The following is a 26,382-nucleotide window of genomic DNA, read 5'->3' as shown; positions in this document are numbered from 1 at the left end:
GTATGATAAAATTACAGTTGTTTACAAATACGTCATAATACCGAGTGATTATTCTGTCACTCGTTTAACCTGAGGGTATACAATGCATCAGTGGTCCCCTACTTTTTCGCTCTGCGGATCGGCTTGCGTGTGATAATTCTGCCGCGTCCCATCGAACCCCAGAAAAGTTTGGTGTCAACACGAACTCGTCTACGGTTCTAGTGTCAACACTAGGGTTCAAATTACCCAAATCAGTTTAACGAACGTAACCACGAACACACCGCATATTGACTCCCTTACGTCCACTTTATTTTTTTCTCTAGTTCTAGTTCACTCGTCAGTGATTGGTATGGGTTGTGACTAAAATAAAAAATTTGCCTGTAGCAGGAATTGATGAACATTTTGGTATAAAGTAATAAAATTATAATCATTTTGTTCAAATCGAAAAAAAAATGTCCCGCACAAACTAAGTTCAATTTTAGACACTGGTCCAAGTATAGAAAAAATTTTAAATTCAAAGATATTCTTTGCTACAAATTTAATCCTCAATTATATGTCTTTTTGCACTTCTTGTAAAGTTCATCCATCAATTTGACTTCCCTTTCTGTTATTATGTTAGTGCCAGGGACATCTACGACGGACATATCCGATTTCCAATGGGGTTTTGAGGCCCTTTATCGCTGCAGGACATTCGACCGCAAAGATAGCAGCAAATAATTCATTGGTATATTCTAGAGCCCAACCGATATTGGATTTTTGAGTCGATATCGATAAAACCGATACCTCACACCTTGACCGATAACCCCAATACATTCAGCCGATATTCAAAAGAAGTTGGATGTATACATAAGCACATTTTCAAAGCTTCAGGGCATTTATTTGAACATCTTTACAGCCATTGTTGTACTTGAACATGAAATAAACTAGAAAGACTGCATCTGGACACCTGTAAAGTGTAAGCTATATGAAATATATCAATATTCTCAGTCTAGCGGTCAAAGATTGTAGTTTTCTGACTTCCTTTCGCCATGTTGTGACGTCACACGTAAATTGCCGATAATTTTTCAGCTCCATTGGCCGTTTCCGAAAATTCTTTCAAAGTGTTGTTATCGACGAGCCGATAATCGGTCGGGCTCTATTATATTCCATCTTTAGACATCTGGTAAGAATACCAGTCTTCCTGACACGCTTTTGCGATGAATAAGCATGATATCTACAGAGCGGAATTATTGGGCTCGAAAGTCACGTGACTTGTGGTTCGCTGGGGCCAAACAACTATCTTAGATAGCCGCTCGCTGTGTTAATTTGCGATGTAGGTCTGTTTTCAAATCGTATTTTCTGTCTCAGTGAGGTTGTATGAAGTACAGTTCTGGGTTTTATGTTATCTTCTATTACTTATTAGCTAGTTTCAGGACTTTTAGATACTAACTACGTAGGTTCATGTTGTTTTGCAGCCGCGCAAAATGCCAGGGTATAACGTGCCAATTTGTTAAAATGGATGAGAAAATAATTCGGAGTAGTCTTTCCACGACTTCTGAATTGCCAGAAAACGACAGGAAAGTGACTTAAATTAATAAAGCTAGTGGTAATGATAAATATAATTAACATTTGAACTATGTTGACTTGTTTGTTTGGTGGTATCAAATGTCATACCGGTATCTGCGTGCCCCAAGACAGCGTAATCGAGTCAGCTTCAATAGCAAATGGTTTAAGATAACCCACAATTATTAGATTTTTATTAAAGTGTTGATATAGTGAAATTGGCCTAAGAATATACGCATCAACTGCAGGCATTGGTTAGCTATTAAGATATCTGTGCCATTTATCGAAAAAGATAATCAAGAATTTCGGTCAGCCAAATTTAAGTTTAACCATGCCAATCAGAAGGAAGTTATTGATTGTTTCAAGGATAGTGCTGAGAAGACTGCTATTGCCGGACAAGGACAAGAGTACCGTACTTTCGACTTGGTTTTTGTGATAATGCAGCGATTTACTATTTATTATCATTCTAACTGGAATGTAAATATTCTTTTAATGGAGACCAGGTCTTGCTGTTACTCATGACACTACTTCGTATAATTTGGTACTGGCACTGTTGCCAATGTTTTTTCTAAATTTTGGTCAAGTTTCTATACATCAGTGTTGTTCAAAAACAACTTTTTTTCCAAATTTCACTGTCTCATAAACAAAATTGTTAGGTTGGCTTGAAAAAAGGTTGCACACTAGATTCGGCTCAATTCCAACATGCATATATCATATTTTACAAAAAAAAATTGAATTTATTGAAAAAATAAAATGTTTTATAAAATTTTACTGGCTATGCCATGAAATGGTTGAGTTTTCAAAAAAATGTATAGCAAATTTGGCTAGTTGAGCCAAATTTAAAATTTTTCTACCTTCAGTAGCTTTTGCATTGCCCTATACAAAATTTACACTAATTTCTTGAACAAAAATCAGAGGGTAGGCTAATTCATAATCATTTTATTCTCTTTATAGATACTTTTAGATGCTTAACAAATCAATGCAAACATTGATGCTAGTCTCACTAATCTGTACCTGATTGCTGTGCTAGTGAAGTTGCACTGGGCGGTATACGTAAACCATATCCGGGGCATCTCTGAACCCGGCATCTTGTATGATGCAATTGGTATCTCTGCCACAAACTGCTCTCCAGAAGACACCATCTCCTTTATCGCAAGAACGAGAAGCACACGCACGCTATTTACCCCTTGAACCGGGAGAAAATGCAGCTCAACTGTCTATGGAATGACGTCACCGTAGGGAGGTGGAGCGAACACTTCAAGACGCTACCGGCCTTAAAAGTCGGGACCACATATACTTCCTGAACTTGGTAGAAATCCACCCAAAACGCTGGGAAGGAACTGACATTGTTGTCGACATATGGTACATCAACACCACCAGTAGGTCATTTGTGTGAGACCAGCCTCGTAACCATACGGACCCAACAACACTTGTATCCCTTACCGTCGCTCTCAGTGCCAGGGCCAGAGCACCCTAAATTTACATAGACGCCGTTCAGGGTCTTGGCTTGTCAATGGAAGATACTGACGTCGACGCGATGCAGCAACGCAATAACTACAGATTGTCATACTCACAGTTACACTGCTTGCTGTTATTCTCGTTTACGTCAATTTCGATATACCAACACAGTCCTCTCAATTGTATTGCTTATGCCCGCCCATTTTCAAGCAAACTCTGTGTGTTTGAGTGAGTCGTCAGTTTAAGACTACCTCCACAGTAGCAGTGTATAGCTCAAGTCAAAACTAGATCCGTTTATGGCAAGTTGGCAACATTAATCAGGAATACCTAATCTGTGACCAATACCTACATTCTATTTGTTTCATTCTCGGTACAAAATACAAGTTGTGAATTTGTCGAATTTATTGGCCAGTTATTGATTTCGTCAGCACTCTTAGAATTTTGTAAAATCAAGCGAGAGTATGCAAGATTAACAAAGTATTGTTGTGGAAATATTATAATATCAGAATTAGGTAGTTCTTCTATTCAGAATCTTAGGGTATCATCGGGTCCAAAACGAATATATGGCATATGGCATAAGTTTTGAGTATGCAATGCACAAGCTGCCCTGCACTTGTCAAAGTACTTGTGATGCTGGGCAAGGGCAAGTACTATAGTATCACCGACTCATTTCAAAATGAAGACTTTCTTCTAAACGCTCAAGTCTATTAATGATCTTGATTTGGTAGAATAGTGACACTTGATATCTATCAATACACACATCACAAAAGTGCCGCAAACATGTCCTAAAACTACTTTCAAAAATATAACACTCTAGCAAGTATGCAATATTACATCATAGTACTCTGAAAAGGTGGAAATACTATCTTTTTTACTTTCATTCAGTGTGCATGCCTCCTCTTTACATCGCCTAGGTCAAGATGGGTGTCTGATTCCATAGACTACTCCAAGTCGCTTCGACATCTTCCTGTCTTTTCATTGTATCGCATTTTGTGGTGTATTGAACTGATAAAATTGCTAATAAACCAATGATGATGATGATGATCGTCTGTTTGCACCACAACATAAATGCTTTAAATTTCAAAGGTCTCTTTGCTTTTTGATTAGCTTTTTCTGAGTACCTGTCACCCATTCGTTCACCATCTTTCTTCTCTTGCTTACTTCCATACGTCCTCGTCAGTGCTGCCGATTTTCGAGCCTCATCGGCTTTACTTAGCCATCTGGGCTTGATTACATGACGCTGCTCATGTAGTTAGGTAAGCAGTGGAAAGTCCGGATAAGCCTCCGACCCACTTGCGTCAAGTGGGATTCGAACTCCATTCCAACGCTTCCCCAATCTTTCAGGTAATTTTGCAGTTACCAACCTCAACGTCATAAACTTTCTTTCTACTCATGGCTGAACTGAATATTTCCCAATTCTATGCCATCACCACCATACATTACTGATGTTGGATGGTCGTTGTCTAAATCATTGTGACTTCTTCTGACCAGATTCGGATTAATTTTGAAGAACTCGCATATTGTAAAAGTATAGCCTAACCAAATCCATCTGAAATCAAATTTAACACAGTACGGTAATGTTACAATATTACTAATCTCCGATGTTGACTGATCACTGTCTCCGTGTCGATAAGTAGGCCTATACACTTGAAGCATAATAATGCTGCAGCCATATACGATGAATAGTTAGTAGGTCCAGATGAAGGTACTAAACCTTGGGAATTACTTGTTGGACAAAGGCTATCTTAAACTGCTCTACTCCATCATGGTAATTGAATACTATACATTGTCATCTATCTGCACGAAAAAGAAATCAATCCTGTTTTAGCCACTTTCGTTACACAAACACATAATGTGACAGCTAAGACCAGCGCAGTAGCAGAAATTGCGACATACAAATGCATTACTGTCGCAGAGAAGATGATACCAGAAACGCGCTTGGCCCCAGACGGTGGTTGCTATGCTGGAAAGTCACGTGACTTTCGAGCCCAATAGCCAGGCCGTGTTATTTTTGGCATTTTATTAACCAGATGCCAAAACTGCCAAAAATAAAAATTTGAAATTGCCAAAAATAAGCAATTTTTGGCATATGCCAAAAATAACACGGCCTGCCAAATAGTCAATTCGTTCGTGGTGTTGTGTTAACAGGACCGCGTTACAAGCGAGAAGAGCGTTTGTGAAAGGCAAGTTTCTTAATCTGGGTCCAGTCCACCCATTAGGGGTGCAAGCATGGTGTCCTAAATGGTGTGGGCACAGCGAGATCGAACGGCTGACTGCATTTGGTTTACGTCATACTTTCCATTTGTCCAAAGGCAATTTTACGACCATTTTCGACCGGCTTGTCGAGCGCTAAATTTGATAAAACGGGTATCAATGAAAAGCTGCCGCAGTACTGATTATTAAAATATAAATTATATTCTGCTCATGGAACTCGAACCCCAAAAATCAACCACGATTTCTGCATTGTGATCGAGTTGAACATTGTGACGCAACAAACTGTCTGGCTATTTCTGAGCTGCATGGTCTAGTTTTGCCAGACAGATTTGTTGCGTCAATGTTCTTAAACAAGCTAACCTTCCTAGGACTCTTCCATGCGAGTTGGTAATATTAAAGCCACCTGAAGTGACAAAAGTCCTCCGAAAATATATCGGTAGACTGAAGGAGAAATGATAGTCGGGCTACTAAATAGAATGTGTTGAGAGACAACACAGGAAACTCCTGGAAAAGGATCACGAAGAAAATCATTTCCGCGATGAGATCGATGGCACTGGCGAAGTGATCTCCTTTCATGATGCATGGAAGCCGGTTCGGCCCTCCAAAGATTTTGAAGCTCTGAAAACCTTTTGTGGATGACTGGCAACATTCTTTCCCTCAGTGGCTACTGTTGAAGCCGATATGTCCCAGATTCGCTGGGCGAGAAATGAATTTAGGAGAAACTTAGCCGACCTGAGTTTGGAAGCACTGCTACAGCGCAACGATTTAAGTCTATTCAACAGCTGTAACAATCAGCTGTTGAGTGTGTTTGTTAGGATTTTCTTTCTTTTTTTTTGTTTATTGGCACCGATTCCAATGGATACTGCACATTTTGTGATTTCGTTTGATATTATTAACCTATGAAATCGTTAGGTTTTTTCTTCTTCTTATTGTTTGTTGGCACTGATTATATGTGAATGCTGCACATTTTGTGGTGTCTTTTGACAAACTATCCCAAATAAAGTGTTTTTGTGACTATTTCGAGGCTGAAACTATCTATTTAGAGGACGATGCCAAAACTGCCAAAAATAAAAATCGAAAAATGCCAAAAATAAGTTATTTTTGGCAGTTTTGGCGAGTGCCCAACTCCCAGCCGTGACTTCTAGTGAACATGTACATCGATAGAAATTGAAATCGCACAAGATTTGAAATTGAACGACAAAAATGAGACGAAAATATTTCAAACGAATCTGTGATCTAGAAATCTCCGTAGTCTTGAATAATAATCACTCTTTGGTCTTTAGTTATTTCATTAAATCCAAATGTTCCAGTTATGAACGGGTTAGCTAACCAGTTATGTTTTCACTAACTGACACGGTTTGGGAAATGTATAGTGATAGTGATTTGCTGAATCTGGTTAAACAGTACCTACAGCAGGGATACGTCCAATTTCTCAGCATGGCAGCTACCTATCAATTGATCAAGTCGAAACGATCACCATCTACACAATTAACTAACTCTGTGGTCCATTATTTTGATCGTCCAAGTTTATATTCAAGTGTAATGAATTCAATCCGCCAGGGAAGCATAGTCCGCATGGTATATGCTACCAGCTATAGCCTGCAGACAATGATCAGATGCCGCCTGACCGTGAGCAATTGCCATGCATATCATACTAAAGATATATGTCACCGCCACTGTGTCATGTCCCGCGATCTACCACCGGCGACCGCCTTGGCGATCAACGTATTGAGTACCGCTGATTTAAGGATATTAAGATAAAATCAAAGAATATGTAGCTAGACATAAACTTTATTACGATCATAAATCTTCATACTTGACTTCATCCAAGGGCGCCGAATTTTCCCCACTGAGTGCGATAGAAAATGCGATTCCGCTATATGTTTTGTCCCACCTAACATGGATTGACGAATTGGTTGAATACACTTGAACCGGAATCGTTGGTAGAAACTTGCCTATTTATTGAAATAAATTTGGTTATATATAGCCTACCATACAAATATCTGCAAATATGTGGATCGAAATATGTTGCATAATATATACATTCTATTCACCGTTCGTTACAATGCTAATTTCATAGTTGGGAGATATCCGTGTCACAATAAATGACACCCGAATAGCATGTGCCAATGATGTCTATGATGGACACTTTGATATCTCTACTTTATAATCGAATGTATAGTGTTATTATTATTATAGTGTTATATATTATAGAAATATTGTTTTCGCTCACCGAATAGTTTCCAACATCAGTATTAATGGCATGGTGGAAACGTGATTGTGAATCTTGACATTAAATTGTAAATTGCTGCATATAATATACAGCGGATGTTATCCGATTCTGCCTATTAGTGCAGAGTGGATCAATAAATTCCGCAGTCCGACTAAGGTCCTGTTTCTTCAAAATGGAATCCGACTACAAAGGGGGGCTGACGAAGTGCTATTTCGGTCCCGCAAATGATTTCTGATGATGCACCGGTCTTGGCAATCATCAGTTACACGTCATTAGACCCAATCATAAATCGAATACTGACCGTTTTGGTGGTACGTAGCGTGCAGTGGCGCACGCAGTTGAGGTTGGGGTTCCAAATGAAAACCCCGTCCTTCCGAAATGCCAATTCCACGTCCAATATCAATAATATAATTTGTAATCAAGCAATTACTGGTACTATGCTGTTGCGTGTCAACCGAACTATACGATGACACTTTTTAGGGTGAAGCCTTGCATTTCTGAACTGGTATCGGAAAGAGAACAGCAGAAGTCACACTAATTTGCAATAAATATTCACATAATCTTTTCGTTTGGGGTAAAACTATATCTAAACGTTTTTTTTTCGGACTCTGTTGATACAAAGTTCATTTCGTGCACCAGTAATGTAGTTAGATGTGTATCGTGGTAGAATTTGTTTTCGATGACTAATCGAAAATTTGGGGTTCCTCGAATCCTTAGCATAAGTGTCCTGCAGTTTAGTAAAAGTTAGGAACCACTGATATGATTTGATGTCATTGTTATTTTATACCACCGAAAAAAACAATATTTGAAACAGGAGATAAAATGCACCTGTCGTAAAGTGATCTTCAATTAGTATCATTTCGTTATCCGCTCTGCGACCTTCAACGGAATAAAAATTTCCGGGATATAGACTTGAAACTATTGTTTCCGTACTGGTAATATTCATTTTTCTGATATCCTCTGAAATTATAGCCGAATTACGGTATTTACACATTTTCAAGTAAATGGAAAACTAACCACCAGCATCCTGGCAAGCTTCAATGGAATAAATGGATGTCGATCTTTGAAGAGAAATTTCGAGACTTATCCCCGTCGGCCAATTTGTTGTCAACTGCCATGCTGTGGCATTGAGTGTCTCACAATCATATTCAAACTCAAAACAATGGGTCAGGTTGCCGATATATCCGACGTTGCAGCTGCACGTGTGGCTTCCCACTGTATTACTGCAATTCGCATTTTCATCGCACACCTTTATTTCATCTGAACATTCGTCAATATCCAAGCATTCTTCTTCGTTTCCTGTAAATCCGCCGATGCATTCACACGAGTAGTTTCCAATTGCGTTTACGCAAGTTAAATTTCCTGTACAGTTGTTATTAATTCCTTCGCATTCGTCAATATCCAAACATTCTTCTTCATCTTCACCATATCCATTAATGCATTCACATGAGTAGTTTCCAACGGCATTAACGCAAGTTAAATTTCCTGTACAGTTATCAGTTCCTTTTTCACATTCGTCAATATCCAAACATTCTTCTTCATTTTCTTGAAATCCGCCGATGCAATCACATGAGTAGTTTCCAACGGCATTAACGCAAGTTAAATTTCCTGAGCAGTTATCAGTTCTTTTTTCACATTCGTCAATATCCAAACATTTATCTTCGTTGCGTGTAAATCCGTCGTCGCAAATGCAAATGTAACCATCAATTGTGTTGATGCATGTCGAATTCAGAGGACAAATTTTGATATTTGCGTCACATTCGTAAATGAGATTGCATGCAAAACCATTGCCCGTAAATCCGTCATCACACGTACAGCGAAATCCTGGGTACTCGATTGAATTTAACTCCGAACAGGTGGCGTTCGTGTCACAATTTGAGGAAGAGCACCTATTCTTTGTGCAAACCATTGTTTTGTTTCTAGAGAAGCCGATGTCGCAGTCAGAAAACGATTCCCCATCGATGTTTTTGTAGCATATTTCGTTGATTCTCGATTCGTTGCATGTCATCAATGCTGTATATAAAATTTTAATAGCTCATAAAATACATCCGATTTACAAAGTCAAATTTGGGGAAGCGAGTGGCATAGTGTGTTGAACGCATGCGCTGGGACACCAATGGAAGCGAATTTGGACCCCGGTTTGGGCAAGTACGCATGTGTCGGAGGTTTATCTGGGCTCTTCATCGCTGACCCCATTGCGTATGCGCGGTATGCGGTGCCCAGATGAATCAAGTGAAGTTGAGCTTATAATATCAACAACAGTAAACTAGACACTGACGAGGACGCATGGAAGCGAGCGAGAAAGAAAGATAGTGACTGGATCAGACATGGGGTAATCGTGATTAGTAATCGTAATCGATTACGACGATTAAAGCATTTCCAAGTAATCGTAATCGCAATCGATTACATTCGAAAAAAATCCGAAGTAATCGTAATCGTAATCGACTACTTCACATATCTAATCGATTTCTCTGTGAAAGAACGATTACTTTTCATTTGTGCAATGCCCATGACATAAACTGAACTATGAACATTCATGAGCAACGAAGAGTGTGATTTAAAACAGGATTTGGATAGCAGAAATGTCGGGTTTTCAAACGCCTCTATACTCATTATTGCGTCACAAGTATTAGCTTGGTTCTTGATTGCGTAACGAATTATCCGCACATAGTAAATAGATATTCGATGTAAATAATGTAGTACTGTGATTGTAAGAACACCTGCTGTGGATTATGTCACTGCACTGATCATTACACTGCACACGCCACTACCTCGCAGCAGGATAATAATCACCACACGGCCTAGTTTCGAATAGTAACGTATATGTACAAATTGTACATTGTACAATGTATAGATGTTTTGTTATGCTTAGGTAAACGCAATCTGACCGTAGCTGATTGGGGAGCGGTAGGCCTATTTACGTATACAATGGACAACGATTTGAAATTTTGTACCCGTCAAATTAAACATGACAATTTCCACATCGAAGCATTAAAAACCATGCTGCTGATAAAAAAATCATAACCGAGCCGTTATTTTCCGTTACTCGTATAACGGCAGATCGAAATATATGTGTTGAGTGGATTGCAGTCAGAAGTTGATGTTTACCTCATCATATTCTCATACGGCCCTACTTAAAACGGGCAACAATTGTTCTTTCGCAATTTTATACTCATCATTCGGATATGCCACTAGCCATTCGATTACACACCATGTTAGCGTGGATTTCAGCTAGAATCAGTACCGAAACAGCACTTCGCCACCGCCATTCTCACAAATGGTGATCTTGTGCTCCCCATAAGGCGATCAATAAAGCTTGTGGCGGGCGAAGTCCCCCAGAACCCCCTTAAAGGCCGGGCTTTTCACAAGAACTGGAAAATACGATTTGATGCGATGGGTCCGCTGTGAATTTGCTGTCAAGTCGCGCCAGGCGCGAATATTTAGGCACATAATTTACGACTATAACTTTATTGTATGTTGTTAACTCGTGACCTCCTGTCTGCTATATAGTCAGCAGATATTGGAGTCGCCCAAACGTAGCGGACGAAAAGAAAACTAAACGAAAAACTTTTGTGAGACGCACCAAAATTGTCATTTATGCACGTGGTTCATCATTTTCCTCAGTGAGTGCCCCCGGTGGCATTTGTATTGTGGGGCTGAGATTGAGAAGACTATTCTTCGTGACCATCCAGCCCGGCTATGGACAATGGACAAATACACAATGTTTCGGCCAATGTAGCATGTCTTGTTATGTTGCGGCGCGGTATTGGCTGGCACCGAAATGCCTATTTCTGTGTGAATCATGCCATGGTATATTATGTCATACACAGGAAATGACGTCATTATATCTCAGTTAAAAATAAAGACCTTCTCTCATGAGGCCTTATCATCGCATTGTTGTCTTCCAAAGATAACTTCTCAGAAGCAAAATGAATGTAATCGTGAGTAATCGTGATTACTTTTCCAAAGTAATCGTAATCGTAATCGACTACTCGCGGATTTTACTGTAATCGTAATCGTAATCGTAATCGCGTGATTCATAAGTAATCGTAATCGCAATCGATTACATTCATGAAGTAATCACCCCATGTCTGGACTGGATGGCGTGACTGGATGGCGTCAGTAAATCGTACTAAAAAATAGAACTATGAATAGTACAACATTCATTATCATGGCATAAATAACCTGAATAGGCGATAAGCGCCAAAAATCTTTCAATAAAATAAAATACAAAACAAACAGGGTCTGATTGTCTGTTATTAATTAACTGAATACGTCGACTCCGCTTAATTCAGACACCAAGTAACCCGGACAACTGCTATATTCGACCGAAATGCTCGAGAACGGAACAAAAGTAAAATTAGCTTTTTTTTGGGTTGCTGTATGTTGAATTCATGGTGTTTGTCGACTACTATGGTCATTTACACCAGGCCAATACAACTTAATTTTGATTCCGTATCTGTGGACTTGCTGCACGGCCCACTTCTAGACTTTTTGTAAGACGTCGCTCATGCGGATGAGATGGGGAGAGACGAGGAGGAGCCTAGGTAACCCTCCAACACTTAAGTAGGAATTCTGTAATTGACCTCGATCGGACTCGAATCCACAACCCATTGGTCTTGTAGCTGCGGATTATACCACTACGCTATCTCGCCACTCAGATTTTTCGGGCAATTCTCCGCTTAATTCAGACACAGGTCCGCAATTCCTATAGTCAGATTGACAACATGTCAACACAAGATGCAATTGCAATATGAGTGATAATGTTAAAACAATGAGTAGGCCTAATAATGACGATGTTTGACGAAACTACAATTTTCGTTGATAAATATAGGCAAGGATCATATAATTTCAGTGCTCGAAAAAATCATCCATCATTAGTCAACTAAAATCAGTAGAATTATTGCTCGATTCAGATTCGAGAACTGATGGATGAACCAGATAAAGTATGATGGTAAGCTACTACCATATGATTACAGTGTTTCGACAGCTATGATCATTTCACACCAGGTGATACTCAGTATTATGATTCCTGAGCTTTCCAATTCACAGCCCACTCCCATTACAGGATGTTTTATGATTCCGACCACGCGTGTTCGATGCCGCAGAGGGGCCCAGGTAAACCTCCAACATCTAGATAGGAATTCTGGAGTGGAAATCTGTCGGATTCGAACTTGCAGCAGATTGACAATGCAGATGTGGGCAGAGCTACTATACCAACAGTCTACTCTACACTGCCTCGTCACAGCACGGGTATGCAACCTATATTATATGTGGCACTATCCATTAATAGCTATACGGCTTCGCAGTTGCTGACCGCACGATTCAAACCAGTGGTGGCAACCCCGGGAGAAGGCTATTTTGCCTTTTTGGAGGGGTCGAGAAAGTGCTGACTATTTTTATTACTTATCAATCACTATAGGACGAGTTTTGCAACTTTTTAAACTTTTTTTAAGCTTCCGGTCACTTCCTAAATATTCAGAATTTATGTATTATGTTTTTTTAAGGTGTTTGTAGGGATTTTATGATGCAGCTTTCTGTAACTTTTTGCTATTTTTCATGCAACATTTTAGTGCAACATATATCAAGTATTGTGGAAAATGTAAAGGAGTGTTTTAAAACATGCTATAAAACTGTTTCTAGTATGGTTGTATTCGCTCTTATTTGCATAACACACATCTATGTGATGGATAAGCTGCATTTCAATGTTATCTATATGACGCAGCAGCCGGCTTGCAAGCTACCGTGGCTTCAACTTCAGCAACCCCAGACAAGCACGACAGGGCCCAAACTAAAGTCGAAGTGGAAGTATTACTTAGCCTTCGGTCAAGCCCGCGCAAGCGGAAACAGGTTGTCTCTAGTCTAGTCTTTCGATATCAAGTTTTGTGAAGATGCCTTGGTTTGTTAATATGTGTGTTTATAAAAGTGCGTGCGTTATTTCGCAAATAAGAAGCGATAGCGGCCAGTCTGAGAACTTTGTGCGGAACGCTAGTCATTTTCACTCCAAGCAGTGTTTTGTACTTTAAATCTTTACCTGATAAAAAATTATCAGTTAGCTTTTAGGGGCGGAGGAATAGTATGGTATATGGGAACTGTTCTCTCTGTTCGGCTTTTTTATTTCTCGTGCATGAGAGAAGACGGGAGAGTGTTCGTTGTGCAATAATGCTTCCGAGACTGATTGAATGAGGCTTGCGCTAAAGTGCTAGTTGTCAGTTAGGACACTTGTTTTTATAGCACAGTGTTGATTGCCTGTTGGTATTTTTTTAAATTATGTGTGTTGCCAGGACAGTGTAAGCATACCCTATAATCATTTAAAACAGTGGTTCTCAACCTTTTCAACCTCGTGAACCGGTAAAACCACAAAACAAATGTTGCGGACCGGTGAACCTTCAAAGCTCGACTTTAACCTAAATCGTGATTACAAAAAATGTGTATATCTCAAAAGCAAATACGGCAAACTCCATTTAATGCTACCTCTTTGATATTAGATATTTATACGTTGTTCTATTTGCGTTTCTGCAAGGCGGATTTCCGTTGAAATACGCTAACTACATTTTGATTGTTCGGTTTCTTTTGAGAGATTGTGACTTTGCTGTTTGCTAGTCCGATTATACTGCCAACTGTCACCAATGTGTACTTTCGAAATTCAATAAATTATTTTTAAAACGCCTTCTTACCTTTCACATATAACTGGTATTATAACTGGTCTCATCGTGACGAGTGCCAAGTCCAAAGAAGATCATGAACCATTTTTAAGACACGGTGCGGAAAAAATGGTTTCTAATTTCTAAATCAATGTAACATTTAAGTTCCATTTCTCTAATTAATGCAAAAGTAGGCAACTTCCCGCACTTTAAAAACTGAGTTATCAAAATGTCATATATTTGGCGGGTCGGCAGGAAAGTTACCATTGACCAGCACTGGTCCGCTGTTGAGAACCAATGATTTGAAAGACTTGCTCATCAATGCAACTTTTGTTGTAGTTAGTGATACTTTCTCAAGATTTTAGTGCAACAAAAACTTGCCACAGTTATCACTCTACCAAATTTAGGGAAGGTCGCGGAACACTTTCAGACGTAAGAGCAGAGTGAAGACACATCGATCGTATTCTGCCGGGAATGCCCGCATCGTAACATGTGCCCTAATTAAGATCGCACAAAGCTATTGTCGGTTAAGTTTTGCGAAAGATTTGTGTACGCCGACCAGAGTCTAAGTCTGTACACGACGCTGCATATCCCCATCCCATGGTAATAGGATTGGTTGCCTATATTTAAGCATGCGACGCAAGGTAAAACGACAGCGGAGCAGTGAGCATGCGACGCATGAGCATGTGAATTTAAAACCACTAACTAAGCCTAACTCCAAAACCAAACCTGCCCCTAACCCTAACTCTAAATCTAACCCTAACCCGCCCCAACCCCAATTATAATCCATAAGCTCAACTGCCGCACGTTCATATATCCAAAGACCATTAATATTTTCGGAATTGTATTGATATTGAACTGAAAATATAATCATTAATAATGGAAAAATAGTTTTTGCGGACAGGTAATTGCAGTGCCTCTTTGTTGTTATTGATTATAGTTAGAGATCATCAGTTATGTTATGTATTCGAATTGAACGTTCCATAGTTTCATGGTATACTTTGTGGCAAATTGGTAATCTCTTCGCCTCCCCCGTGATTCGTTAATCGGACCCTGTTTGCGAAGCCCTGATTTGGTGTTTTGAAGTAATCAACTCTTTGTGTACAATTTGCTAAATATTCGGTATGATTTCACTAAATGCTTACCAATGACTGATGAGTACAAGAGAATAATCACGGTTTCGGGTACGCGTCTCAATTCTTGCTCGTTTTCGAAATGTTCGAATTTATTAAGTTTATTTGAGCTATACTAATTGCCCGCGTCACAGAGAAAGACTCGGTGACTGACGCATGCAAGGGAATACAATGAATGATGGAGAAATCTTAAATTCAATACTAATAATACCAGTAGGCGAACTTGTATTTTCGATTGGAAAAAATGATCAGTGCTCATAGCCATTTGAACACCCTCCTTCCAGCTCATTACATCGTATATAGATATAAAGGCTTTAATTTTTCACGTCAATAAACACAAAAAAGATATACAATACATGGCAAAATTGCAGTATGGACTGGGAGGCGGTGAGGGGCCGTCAGTCTTTCAGGGTCAGTCTCCGTCCGCATTGTGATTTTGTGTATCGCATTGCCTTCAGCGGATGAAACTACCATAGTATTGCTGGTTTGTGGCATGTTCAATAGACAGGTCGTTAAGACGTTATGTTTGTATTTACGATGCGGTTCAATGTATCTGTGTACGGGGGCTATTTAATGACATTTCCATATGGCTCGCAGACAAGACCAAATTATCGGGCTAAAATTGCACTCCAATATCAACTGGATAGTACGAGGTCAAGTCTGCCAAGTATGCGCCTAGTGTACTCGGTCCACTTCCACCTTCTCGGTCCAAAGGCAATATGTCTAAATTGTACTTATTAGCGAATTTACAGGTTTAACCTAAAAATTACAGATTCTGCGTAAGATTAAATAACGATGTGAAATATCAAAATAATCCTTCGCGAACACATTAATGATAGTGGAGGCGCAAATATACCGATCTTATTCAAACGTTGAAATTGCCTGTACTTGTCGTAATGTTGAATGGTATTTCATCGGTAGTTGCCTGGCCGCCATCATGATTCCTGGCAGTTACGGCGATCGTGAACCCATTGGTGGCGTTTGCAATTAGGTTATCCAAGTGAATCTAGCAACATAAAACATTGTCCGATTATTATATATCGAAGTGGTTGGTCAAGAAATGAAGCTCAACAATGCACTATATAGGTAAATTACAGTTTTAGTCATTCAAATCGACTGTGCAACCTCTCGTTTAACCTGTAAATATTCGGAATCATCAATCTCATCTTGCAATAACGCTGCGTTCGTTCCGGACATGCTCTTCACTTCGTATGTCACAGCTTTTTTAACGTTTGGGAAAATCAAAATAGTCGAATTATAGTCGTCTCGAAAAGTATATTTCAATTCCGTTATTGGCACGTTGTTACTTTGAATGTCTGGAAATAATTTGACCAGTGATAGTATCTTTATACTCATTGTAAATATAGGGCCAACTTACCTTTATTAAAAATCCGGTATTGCACCATTTGATCCGATGATACATTTTTAGCCTCATAAAGTTTGGTGTAAAGCAGGTCATTGGCTCTGTCATTGAGTAAAGCGACAACGCTAATGCTGTTAATCGTGTTAGTAGAGAAGTTGTTTGATAAAACGTTGTCTGGTGAATCGTCTGCAGACAATGAAAAATGAAACAGTGTCTTATCAGTTAAATCTGGAACGAAATTTCAATATGTAGGTTACTTTCTTGCTTTAGATAAAACTCCCACGGACCGCACTGTGCGTTTTCCGATACTATCGAATTAGATAGTAAACGGTGTTCCCCGTTCTCAAGAGTATTTCTTATTTCAATCGTTGTTTTTAGTAATCCAGGTGAATTTGCGCATGTTATGTTGAAAAGACTGTCGTTGTAAAACAATCCTTCCACATCCTCTGCATCATTGAAGTACCAAATGAATCTGCCATCATCAGTAGCTTCTAAAAATACGACGGCCCTTTAGCTGGCTGCACATACTTCCTGCAAAAACTCTGGTTACGCAATCATGTTACTTTGGTGACATGACACATCTCGAAACAAAACTGAGTCTTATGATGCTGTAATGATGGTTACTTGTGTCATAAGCTATATTTGTGGTGTAGTTGGATATGCGTTATGAATTACGTTCTTCTTAAGTTCATATAAATTAAAAAAATTCTCGTGGTATTCTGTTTCGGCATTTTAATACTTTTCGGACCAACCAAATAATTTTCTCATCAGTCAAAATTGTGCATACATGAACTATGACGTCACATTATGAATTAAAAGCACTCCCTTTCAATGAATATGAATAAATACGACTGAATATTTAATATATACAATGCTCTGAGGGCACAGTAATTTTATAAAAGGAAATGAAACGACATCAGTTCCACTGTGATTTTGCCAAAATATGATGACCAATTTAAGGGTGTTCAAAAATGACATTTTTTCTAAAATTGTACTGGCTACTTGATAAAATTGTGAGGTTACCTAATTAAGGCCTACACACCACATTTGTTTCAATTCCAACCAGTAGCCGCATTGCTACAAGAGAAGAAAGTTATTTATTTATTTATTATTTAAAAATAAATAAATAAATTTTCAAAATTTTCTGTTCACATCATAAAATTGTTAGGTTGTCTATAGAAACTATGCTCATCAAATTTGACTCAATTCCAACCAGTGGAAGCGTAGTTATTGTAGTTGAAAATTTTTGATTTGATTGAAATAGTATTTACGGTGGCAAATTCTCTCAATTCATTACTAGGGCTATTGTTTTTACCTAAGTTAGGAATGATAGGAAGATATCGACCTAAATAATCAAAATTTTTACATTTTTTGAACTTACAAAACTGAATTTTGACCAAATTTTGACCTAACATGTGCAAATCAGGTGTTTTCCCCACATAATGGTAGAATTATACTACTTATCTATATCTTCATTTCTTGTTCGAATTGTTTGTTCTTACGAAGTAGTTCGGCGGCCTGAACAAACTTTTTTGACTGAGAAACTGACTAATTTTTTCATGAAAAAAATGAATTTTAACAATATCTGGCGCTATGAAAAATTCCAGTAGTTACATCACGTATTATGATAGAAATAATTAAAATCTGTTGTAGGACAATGAAAGATAGTCCCTACATTCTCGGGTAGAAAGTGTCTGTCCTTAAGTAGCTTGCCAGCCAATAATGGAGAAAGATCGTTCAACAGTAGCAGTTGTTGGCTGACAACACTGATGTTGTGCGTGCGTACACTGCTGGTGACACACCGTGTTGATTCATACTGTCAATGATGTCTGCATCACAATTTTTCATCATGCACTTCTTGATATAAGAACCATGCAAAGCACCGGGTGGCGAGATAGCGCAGTGGTATAAACCGCGGCTGCAACACCAATGGGTGCGGGTTCGAGTCCGACCGAGGTCGACTTCCGAATTTCGATACCTAAGTGTTGGAGGTTTACCTAGGCTCCTCCTCGCCACCTCAGCCGCGCCAGCGGTGTCTTACAAAAAGCCTAGAGGTGGGCCGTGCTATAAGTCGGCAGTTACGGAAAATAAGAAGAATATCGGCCTGGTGTAAATGACCATAGTAGTCGACAAACACCATGAATACCCCCAAAACAAAAACCATGCAAAGCCCACGCAGTCTTGCTTCAGTTAGGATATTGCGGTACGTTGAGCATAACACCATGTCAACCTATTTGTTTTATTTGAATGTTTATGATTCACAATGAGCATACAATTGGCCGTCAACAATGGCCTATAAAGTATAGGCTACAAACTGTAAAATGTCAAATGAAAAGTTCCCCGACAGTGCAAAATCTAAGATACAAACGAAATGCAGGTTGCAAAAAAATTTTGCCTTTGTTTACAATTTTGACATTTTGTGACCTAACGCTACAATTTTGACCTAGTTTTAACTTTTTTTGACATGTCAAAATATATGCCCTATTTTTACAGTTCTGCCCACCGTAGATACTATGATTTGAAATCTCAAATTTTGAACATCAATAACTTCGGTTTCACTGCTTCGATTTAAGTCAAACTTATTGTGCGTCGTTTTGTTCACACAATCTAACAATTTCAGTGGGTTGCCAGGTAAATTCTGAAAAAAATATATATATTCATTTTTTAAATAACTCAAAAACTTTTTCTCTTATAGCAGTGCATTAATAGGTTGGAATGGAGCCAAAATTGGTGTGCAGTGTTTTTTTTAGGTAACCTAACAATTTTACCGAGTAGCCAGTACAATTTGAAATAAAAAAACATTTTTGAACACCCCTAATGACCATACAACGTGTGAATTCACATTCTTCGATTTGATTCACCAGGTCATATCTTCCCTACATGCATGTGTGTGCAAATTACGGGGACAATGCCCTATCAACACCGGAATATTTGTATCAGTGGTTCTGAAACGACTTTCCACGGAACACTAGGGGTTTCCCGGGCCAGTCTCAGGGGCTCCGCGTAGGCCAAGATACAGCCTCAACTTATGAATATGATTTGTGATGTAACGCATATCTTGACCATCATTGGTTGCAGCCGATTATGCCCGATCAATTGTGACTGTTGTGGTATAGTACGTTGTGTACAGTGGCATTTGCGGGGAGGCTGACCATTTTTGTAGTAATCAGCACACTAAATTGTTAGGTCGGACGAGGAACATTTTCAAATCAGAAATTGGGTAGTGACCGTAAAAGGGTTGGGAACCACTGATATAAACCAATGCCTTACCAGGTCTGAGGCGCCAGAACTAGTTAATAAGTCAGAACATGGCTTGTTATACATTCTATGCGACATTTGAATGTTCCGGCAGCTGATCTATGCTCTGTTATTCGGTTCTGCTGGGATTCGCCAAAACCTAGTGTAGCTACAAGTAGACATGGGGTAATCGCAATCGATTACATTCGAAAAAAATCCGAAGTAAGCGTAATCGTAATCGACTACTTCCCATATCTAATCGATTTCTTTGTGAAAGAGCGATTACTTTTTATTTGTACAAGGGCTATGACATAAACTGAATATTCGTGAACAAGAATGAGATAATATACCACGTTAGCGGTAGCACACACGTCTGATTTGCAAACGCCACTACTCATTGTTGCGTCAGAAGTATTAGCTCGGCTCGTCATTGCGTAAGTATCCAGTCCACACATAGTAAACAGACATGCGATGGACATTGTAGTATGATTGTAAGAACAATTCGTTACTCACAGTTCACAGTTCGTTACTCACCATTTGGACCTGCCGCCATAACCATCCGCTTATATAGCCTGACATGTTAGCGTGTGTTGTAGCTAGAATCAGAACCAACAACAATTCGTCCAACCGTTGGTCAATTTTCAAAACTGGATTTCGTCAATAATATTGGTAATTGCATTAGATTACTATTCATTTTTAACCTCTCTCAGCCCCGAGTGTCAGATTTACCTGTAGAGCTGGGGCACGTAATTCATAATTATAGCATCTGGTAAGTTGTTATAATTACTTTATTGTAGGTTGTTAATTTGTGACCTCCAGTCTGTTGATTAATCAAAAGATATTGTACTCGCCCAAACGTAGCAGACTAAAAGAATATCTTTCGTGAGACGCACACGCAAATTGTCATTACTTTATTCCTATGTGGATGCGCTGGGTGGCATTTGCATTGCGGGCTCAGATTGGAAGGACAGGATTATTATTAGTCACGCCCACCCAGCGCGGCTATCCCGTGGAGTTGCGTGTTGGCTGAAACTGCATATGTCTTTTGGTGTGTTGTGGGATCGTGGCGCGGTAATGACCGGCTCCGAAATGCCTGTTCCCATAAAATAGCCTATGCATGTTTTTTCTGGAGGGGGAGAGGTATGCATTTCAAACCCAGCTATCTAGTGGAGCAGGGGTCACCAACCGTTTTGAAACAAAAAACTACATCTTGTGTAGTGTGTACTGATTATTGCGACGACCGACGGTTACCACTTTCTCCCACCGTTTATCCGTGCTCAGTTGGATTTATTCACTTATCAGAGCACTAGGCCGGGTTTCCGCCCCTTACCAAGAACAAAAAACGCTCACTCGCCGGGACTCACACCAGCTCCTCCGGGCTCAGTTGCGTTGCTGCAGTGCGCGCCAAAGCGCTAATCTCCGCGTCGAGACTCGGGAATATTAACTATAGATTCCCGTTGAGCCGCCACGTGGGCGAAGACGAGCAATGCCCCGAGCGACTGCGTTCGTATATTCCTTGGGGTAGGCCGACCCATGTTCAACTGCTGCTCATATGAAACCAGCTTCCACTTTCAAATCTTTCATTTGAATATTTGCTACAGCGACCGCGGGTGACTCATTTGGTCCGCGTTCGCGACCCCTGTACTGGAGACATTTGAATCGCGAAGCTCGAAGAACATTTTCAAGAATTAAATAAATTCTCGAAAATACTCTATAATTTATGTTGGTTTACGAAATACTTTTGAGTCCCCTTCGAGCACGCTCCCCACCCTATTGAGGAATTTGGGGTGCGGCAGGTAAAGACCTGGCAATAATGCAAATCGCTTGGTGTAATAAATCATCCCAATAAAGTTGGGCAATTGGTATATAATGACGTAATAAGCAAATGACGCATGATGTATGAAGAGACTTGATATCTCATTAAGCCCTTTCATCGCAATCCTTGTATTGTCTTCCAATATATCCTTTAAGATTATAGTCCTAAGAAGCAAAACAAATGTAATCGTGAGTAATCGTGATTACTTTTCCAATGTAATCGTAATCGTAATCGACTACTTCCTGGTTTTGCTGTAATCGTAATCGTAATCGTAATCGCGTGATTCTGAAGTAATCGTAATCGCAATCGATTACATTCATGAAGTAATCACCACATGTCTGGCTACAACCATTCCTTTTCCGGCATATTAAATTGGGATGGTGTGAATGTGAGGTTCACGTTCGCGTTCTGTGTGTGGACCTCGGAAATGTAGAGGTTCAGGTTCACAAACGAACCTTGGTAGGTTTTGCACTGTGAACCTTTTTCATATATTACAAGTTTCACTTTATTATACCATCTCTGGTTAAAATCTATTGCATTTCAACTGCGGGACCCACTCTGTGCATGGCGTTGGTAGCATAAACAAAATCAACACTAAACAGGCAGGCACCTTCACAATCTCAAACATTTTAACAGGCGTACGTGGTCAATCTTGATTTCATATGTTTATGGTATCATAAAAACCAAATCCGTTCGATTGGAGTGTTGGCTACTGCTGTATAACGTGTTAAAGAGTTAATAATATCGGTAGCAAGTACAGAAACCCGTTTTACACTCTGCTCAATATAAACGTAGCAATAATCAGACGACGAATACATTTTCCGGTCTGACCTAGACCGTTAAGGCGTAAGCTTATATTCCCTTGCAAGTCCTCGTCGAAATTGTTGGCAAAGCGACGGAAGATATTGATTTTATGGAAGCATTATATCATTTGAATGCCTTCGATGATACATTTGGCGAGGTTTAAAACGTCAATATATGTACTTAAGCATTAGGGCATTACGTGGCCAGAGTCGTCACTAGGTATCATGTTCATCAATAAAGGCTATCAACTTCGCTGGAATGTAGGTTTGAAATTAGCAATATGACGTCACGTGACGTCACGAGGTTCACGTTCGCGTTCACACAGAACCTTTCAAAAAGGTTCGCGTTCACACGAACCTGAACCTTTCGTATGTTCACACCATCCCTAATATTAAATACCACCATGTCAACCCTCAAAGATGACCGTACACCTTGATCTGACATTTCAATCCTGTCTATCGACACATGCGTCATTCATTTTCATCACTCGTCTTTTAATGTTATCCCATATTTCTTTCCATCCAGTGTGCATGCCTCGCGCCTAGGCCCAGGTGAGTGTCTGATTTCAAAGACTACTACAAGTCGTTTCGACACCTTCCTATCATTCCAATTGTATTGTTTTGTCTTTAGGTGTTTTGAAATCAATAAACTGATACCTATGCTGATCAGTGTTGGGATGACTCGTGTCACCTTTTCCGTATGGCTTGACTTGACTCGGCGTTTCAACTCTGAGCAAAATAAACGAATCAATTACAACTCATCAAGTAATCGGTGTCGATAAAAATCTCTCTGTCTTTCAGACGTTCGGATTGTTCGCAATACGCGGGTGTGACCTGTGTGAGCGACCAATTTCATTCATTCAATGATTTTGCGTTTTACTGAAAAGAATAACTAAAAATCACTATTATTTGTGTCCAAAAAATAACGAAGAACCTGCAGTCACTATAATTTGGCGTAGTGAGCAAGTAGTGGAGAATTGCAGCGGACTGTGACCGCTTGCCGTATGTTGCGCGCCCCTGGTATAATGTATGTACCAGTGGTCGGGAACCTTTTTCGTCCGAAGAGTCATATTTGCCCTATATTTTCCATTTTAACTCCCAAAGAGCCATACATGTCAATGAATTGTAACGTCACAATTGAAAACTCATGACATCATAATAGCACTAATTTGAGCTCACTGTAACATGGGATTCGTCGTGTGCGCCATATCTTTTCAGTAAAAACTCGTGGGTCCTAATCATGCTGGTTACCTTCTCTGAGTATGCGAGACTTGAGTTACATAGATCTTTTGCAAGTTTCATCTTTTTAATTGTATTATAGTGAGAGCCATACGATATTTTTCGAAGCTTCAGACAATTAACATTTCCAACATTTAACGTGTGAATCTACTATTTACACGCGTTTTACAGCTAATACGTCTCTTGGTGTTGCATGATATTACTGATGGCTGTGCGGTCTGGTTGATAATTAATGAGTTCAAGATTCAAATAAACTTTGAGACTTTCGTCAGTTATACTAGATCGTAAGTTCGTTTTGATCTGGGCTGTTTAACCTTTTTATTATTAACGGCCGCATTTCGATTATATATATATCGAGTACGGCCGCATTTCAGTGTACACTGTACAGTCGTAATATCACCTGGACGCCAAATATCAATATTAAATAGGCTACCTGAGGATTTCGTATCGCAGGCAGCACTTGTGGTTTCTGCACCATCACAGTTTTATTGTGAAATACCTTACGCCAGAAATATTTTAATTGTAGAGACGGAACGTCCCAGCAGGCTTATTATACGCAACGAAATCGCAAATATTATGGATATGAAAAGTTACCGGAAATAGACGTCTAGTCGCGCAAAGCGCGAAAATTTTTCCGTCTTTATGAATGGACTTCGTCGACAATATTGGTAGTTGCTCATATTTTTATCAAATGTTTATCCTTTCTAAGCCCCCTCTGATCTGATTTTCCGATGGATGGGGTGCCTTCGAAAATTTTAGGCACATAATTATTGATGATACATCTTCGGGTTGTTTTTAATCACTGTGTTGCATATCGTTGTGTTTTGACCTCCCATCAGAGGAAAAAGCCAAAATATATATTGGAATCACCCGAACGTACCAGAAAAACCTTCATTCGTGAGACCCACGCGATTCCAAATTGGCATTTCTGGACAAGGCGCATCATTTTCCTTAGTGCTTCGCATTTGTACTGTGCGGGGTTCCGATTACACTACTATAGTTTTAAAAGGAAAAGTCAAGACACTCAAAATCGCGCAGTGCGCGAAGAAAATTTCGAAGTTGTCTCCAACTTCCTGAATTCAAATTGCATTTTGACGGCAGCCAACTCGCGCCAATTGACGCACAATTATAGTTGTACGGTCGCAGGTTGGCCACCCCTGGTCTTGATGCTCTTTTTAGATGCGAGTATCCATGATCAGTTGATCACGTGCGTAGGTAGAGCCAATCATGGTCACCTCAGTAGCACATAGCCACCGTAAGGTGTGATACGTCAATCACGTGGGGTCATGGGAGGCAAGTGAAGTGAGGCAGTGCCCCACCTGCTGTCAACATGAGTAAACGAAATTTGTGACACTTTCAATGGTTATGTTATTTTTATTTTCTATCAATGTTCATGAATGACTTAACTTTGAACGTATAAATTCAGGCAATTTGCATAGTTATTGTTCGAAAGTAAAGCTTGAAAGGAGAGGTAAGGCACAGGTGATATACAGAGGAGCCAAGCGTCATCTGAGATAGCGCACTTCATAGTAATTAGATTCGACTTTAATATAACTGATATTAGTCGAATGTAAACTAAATTTCGTACGAATTCCGAAAATCTACATATTGATCGACTTCTCAAATCTCAAACTATTTCGCGGTAACAAAACTTTGTGCTACACGCGTACATTTTGACGGCAAAGCTATACTTACGAATCAAAACCGTGGATAGCTATGGCGTTGTTTGTAATTTGAATTTGTAATTGTGAATGTCACTGCCACGGATGCATTGTAATACTATATATAACTAACCTTCGTAGGTTAGTTATCTATAGTCATACGGCGTCACCATGTCTGTTATTCTCTTTGATCAATCAACGTATCGTGCAATCCAAAATTGCGAGGCGGGTACATCGAATTCGCGAGTCATATTCGTCGCTGGCGCGACAGTAACTTAAATTTGAGGATTTTGAAAAGGGGGTCGGAACCCCTAACCCTGAATGCGTTACTGTCTTGGCCTCTCAAAGACATGTTTATACTGCCACGAGAAGAATTATTGACCGTGATGAAAATCTACTAACAAGTCACTGCAATATTAATAAATTGAAACTACAAAAATTAATATTCGGCAAAGAGCCATATCTTATACCCAAAAGAGCCATATATGGCTCGCGAGCCATAGGTTCCCGACCACAGGTATATACGGACAAGGGCTTGGGATTTTTCCAAATTTGCCAGGATATCAATTCAGTACGGTTAAATACATGCGTAAATGCCGGTTATGCAATTCTTTTCATGCCCCACTCTGGCACTCTCATCAAATCAAACACACACGCTAAAGAATAATCTACAGTCACTATCATTCGACGTAATAATCAAGTAGTGGGGAATTGCGGCACACTTCAACCGCAGGTCATATTGTCATGTACGGACGTAAACTCTCTGCGGACCGCTCAAAATCACGTCGCGGGATGTATGGTGCCCGGTGCTCACCCCTTTCGCCGCGGGTGGATCCTAGAGGATCCATGCACAGTTTTTCACAAACACGCTTCAATCAATTAACGACATCTTGCGTTGTAGGGGTCATAAACGGTTACAATGATCGTCTATAAATAGCGATTGTCGATACGCATACGACCAGCTATATATAACCCATTGCCTTATGGCATAACCTGTTCAAAATGCAGATTGAATACAGAAACACGTTTCCCGCAAAATACAATGTGTAGCTCAGTTCGC

General features: G+C 39.6%; 1 protein-coding gene across 1 annotated transcript in view; it reads right to left on the bottom strand.

The window, feature by feature from the left end:
* The window catches only part of LOC145447919 (uncharacterized), a 98,596-nt gene that overhangs the window by 5,511 nt on the left and 66,703 nt on the right, over positions 1–26,382 (bottom strand). The window contains exons 10-12 of the mRNA XM_080326190.1: positions 8,444–9,439; positions 8,255–8,386; positions 7,010–7,148 (exon numbers count right to left, since the gene is read on the bottom strand). Of these exons, the coding sequence (XP_080182316.1) occupies positions 7,010–7,148; positions 8,255–8,386; positions 8,444–9,439 (1,267 nt within the window). The remainder of the gene's footprint in view (positions 1–7,009; positions 7,149–8,254; positions 8,387–8,443; positions 9,440–26,382) is intronic.

The sequence above is a fragment of the Botryllus schlosseri genome, chromosome 10, assembly GCF_051294905.1.
Source record: "Botryllus schlosseri isolate E-star chromosome 10, Bs_hap1, whole genome shotgun sequence".
Taxonomy (NCBI): domain Eukaryota; kingdom Metazoa; phylum Chordata; class Ascidiacea; order Stolidobranchia; family Styelidae; genus Botryllus; species Botryllus schlosseri.
The sequence above is the reverse complement of the archived record's forward strand: the minus strand, read 5'-3'. Positions and strand labels throughout refer to the sequence as shown.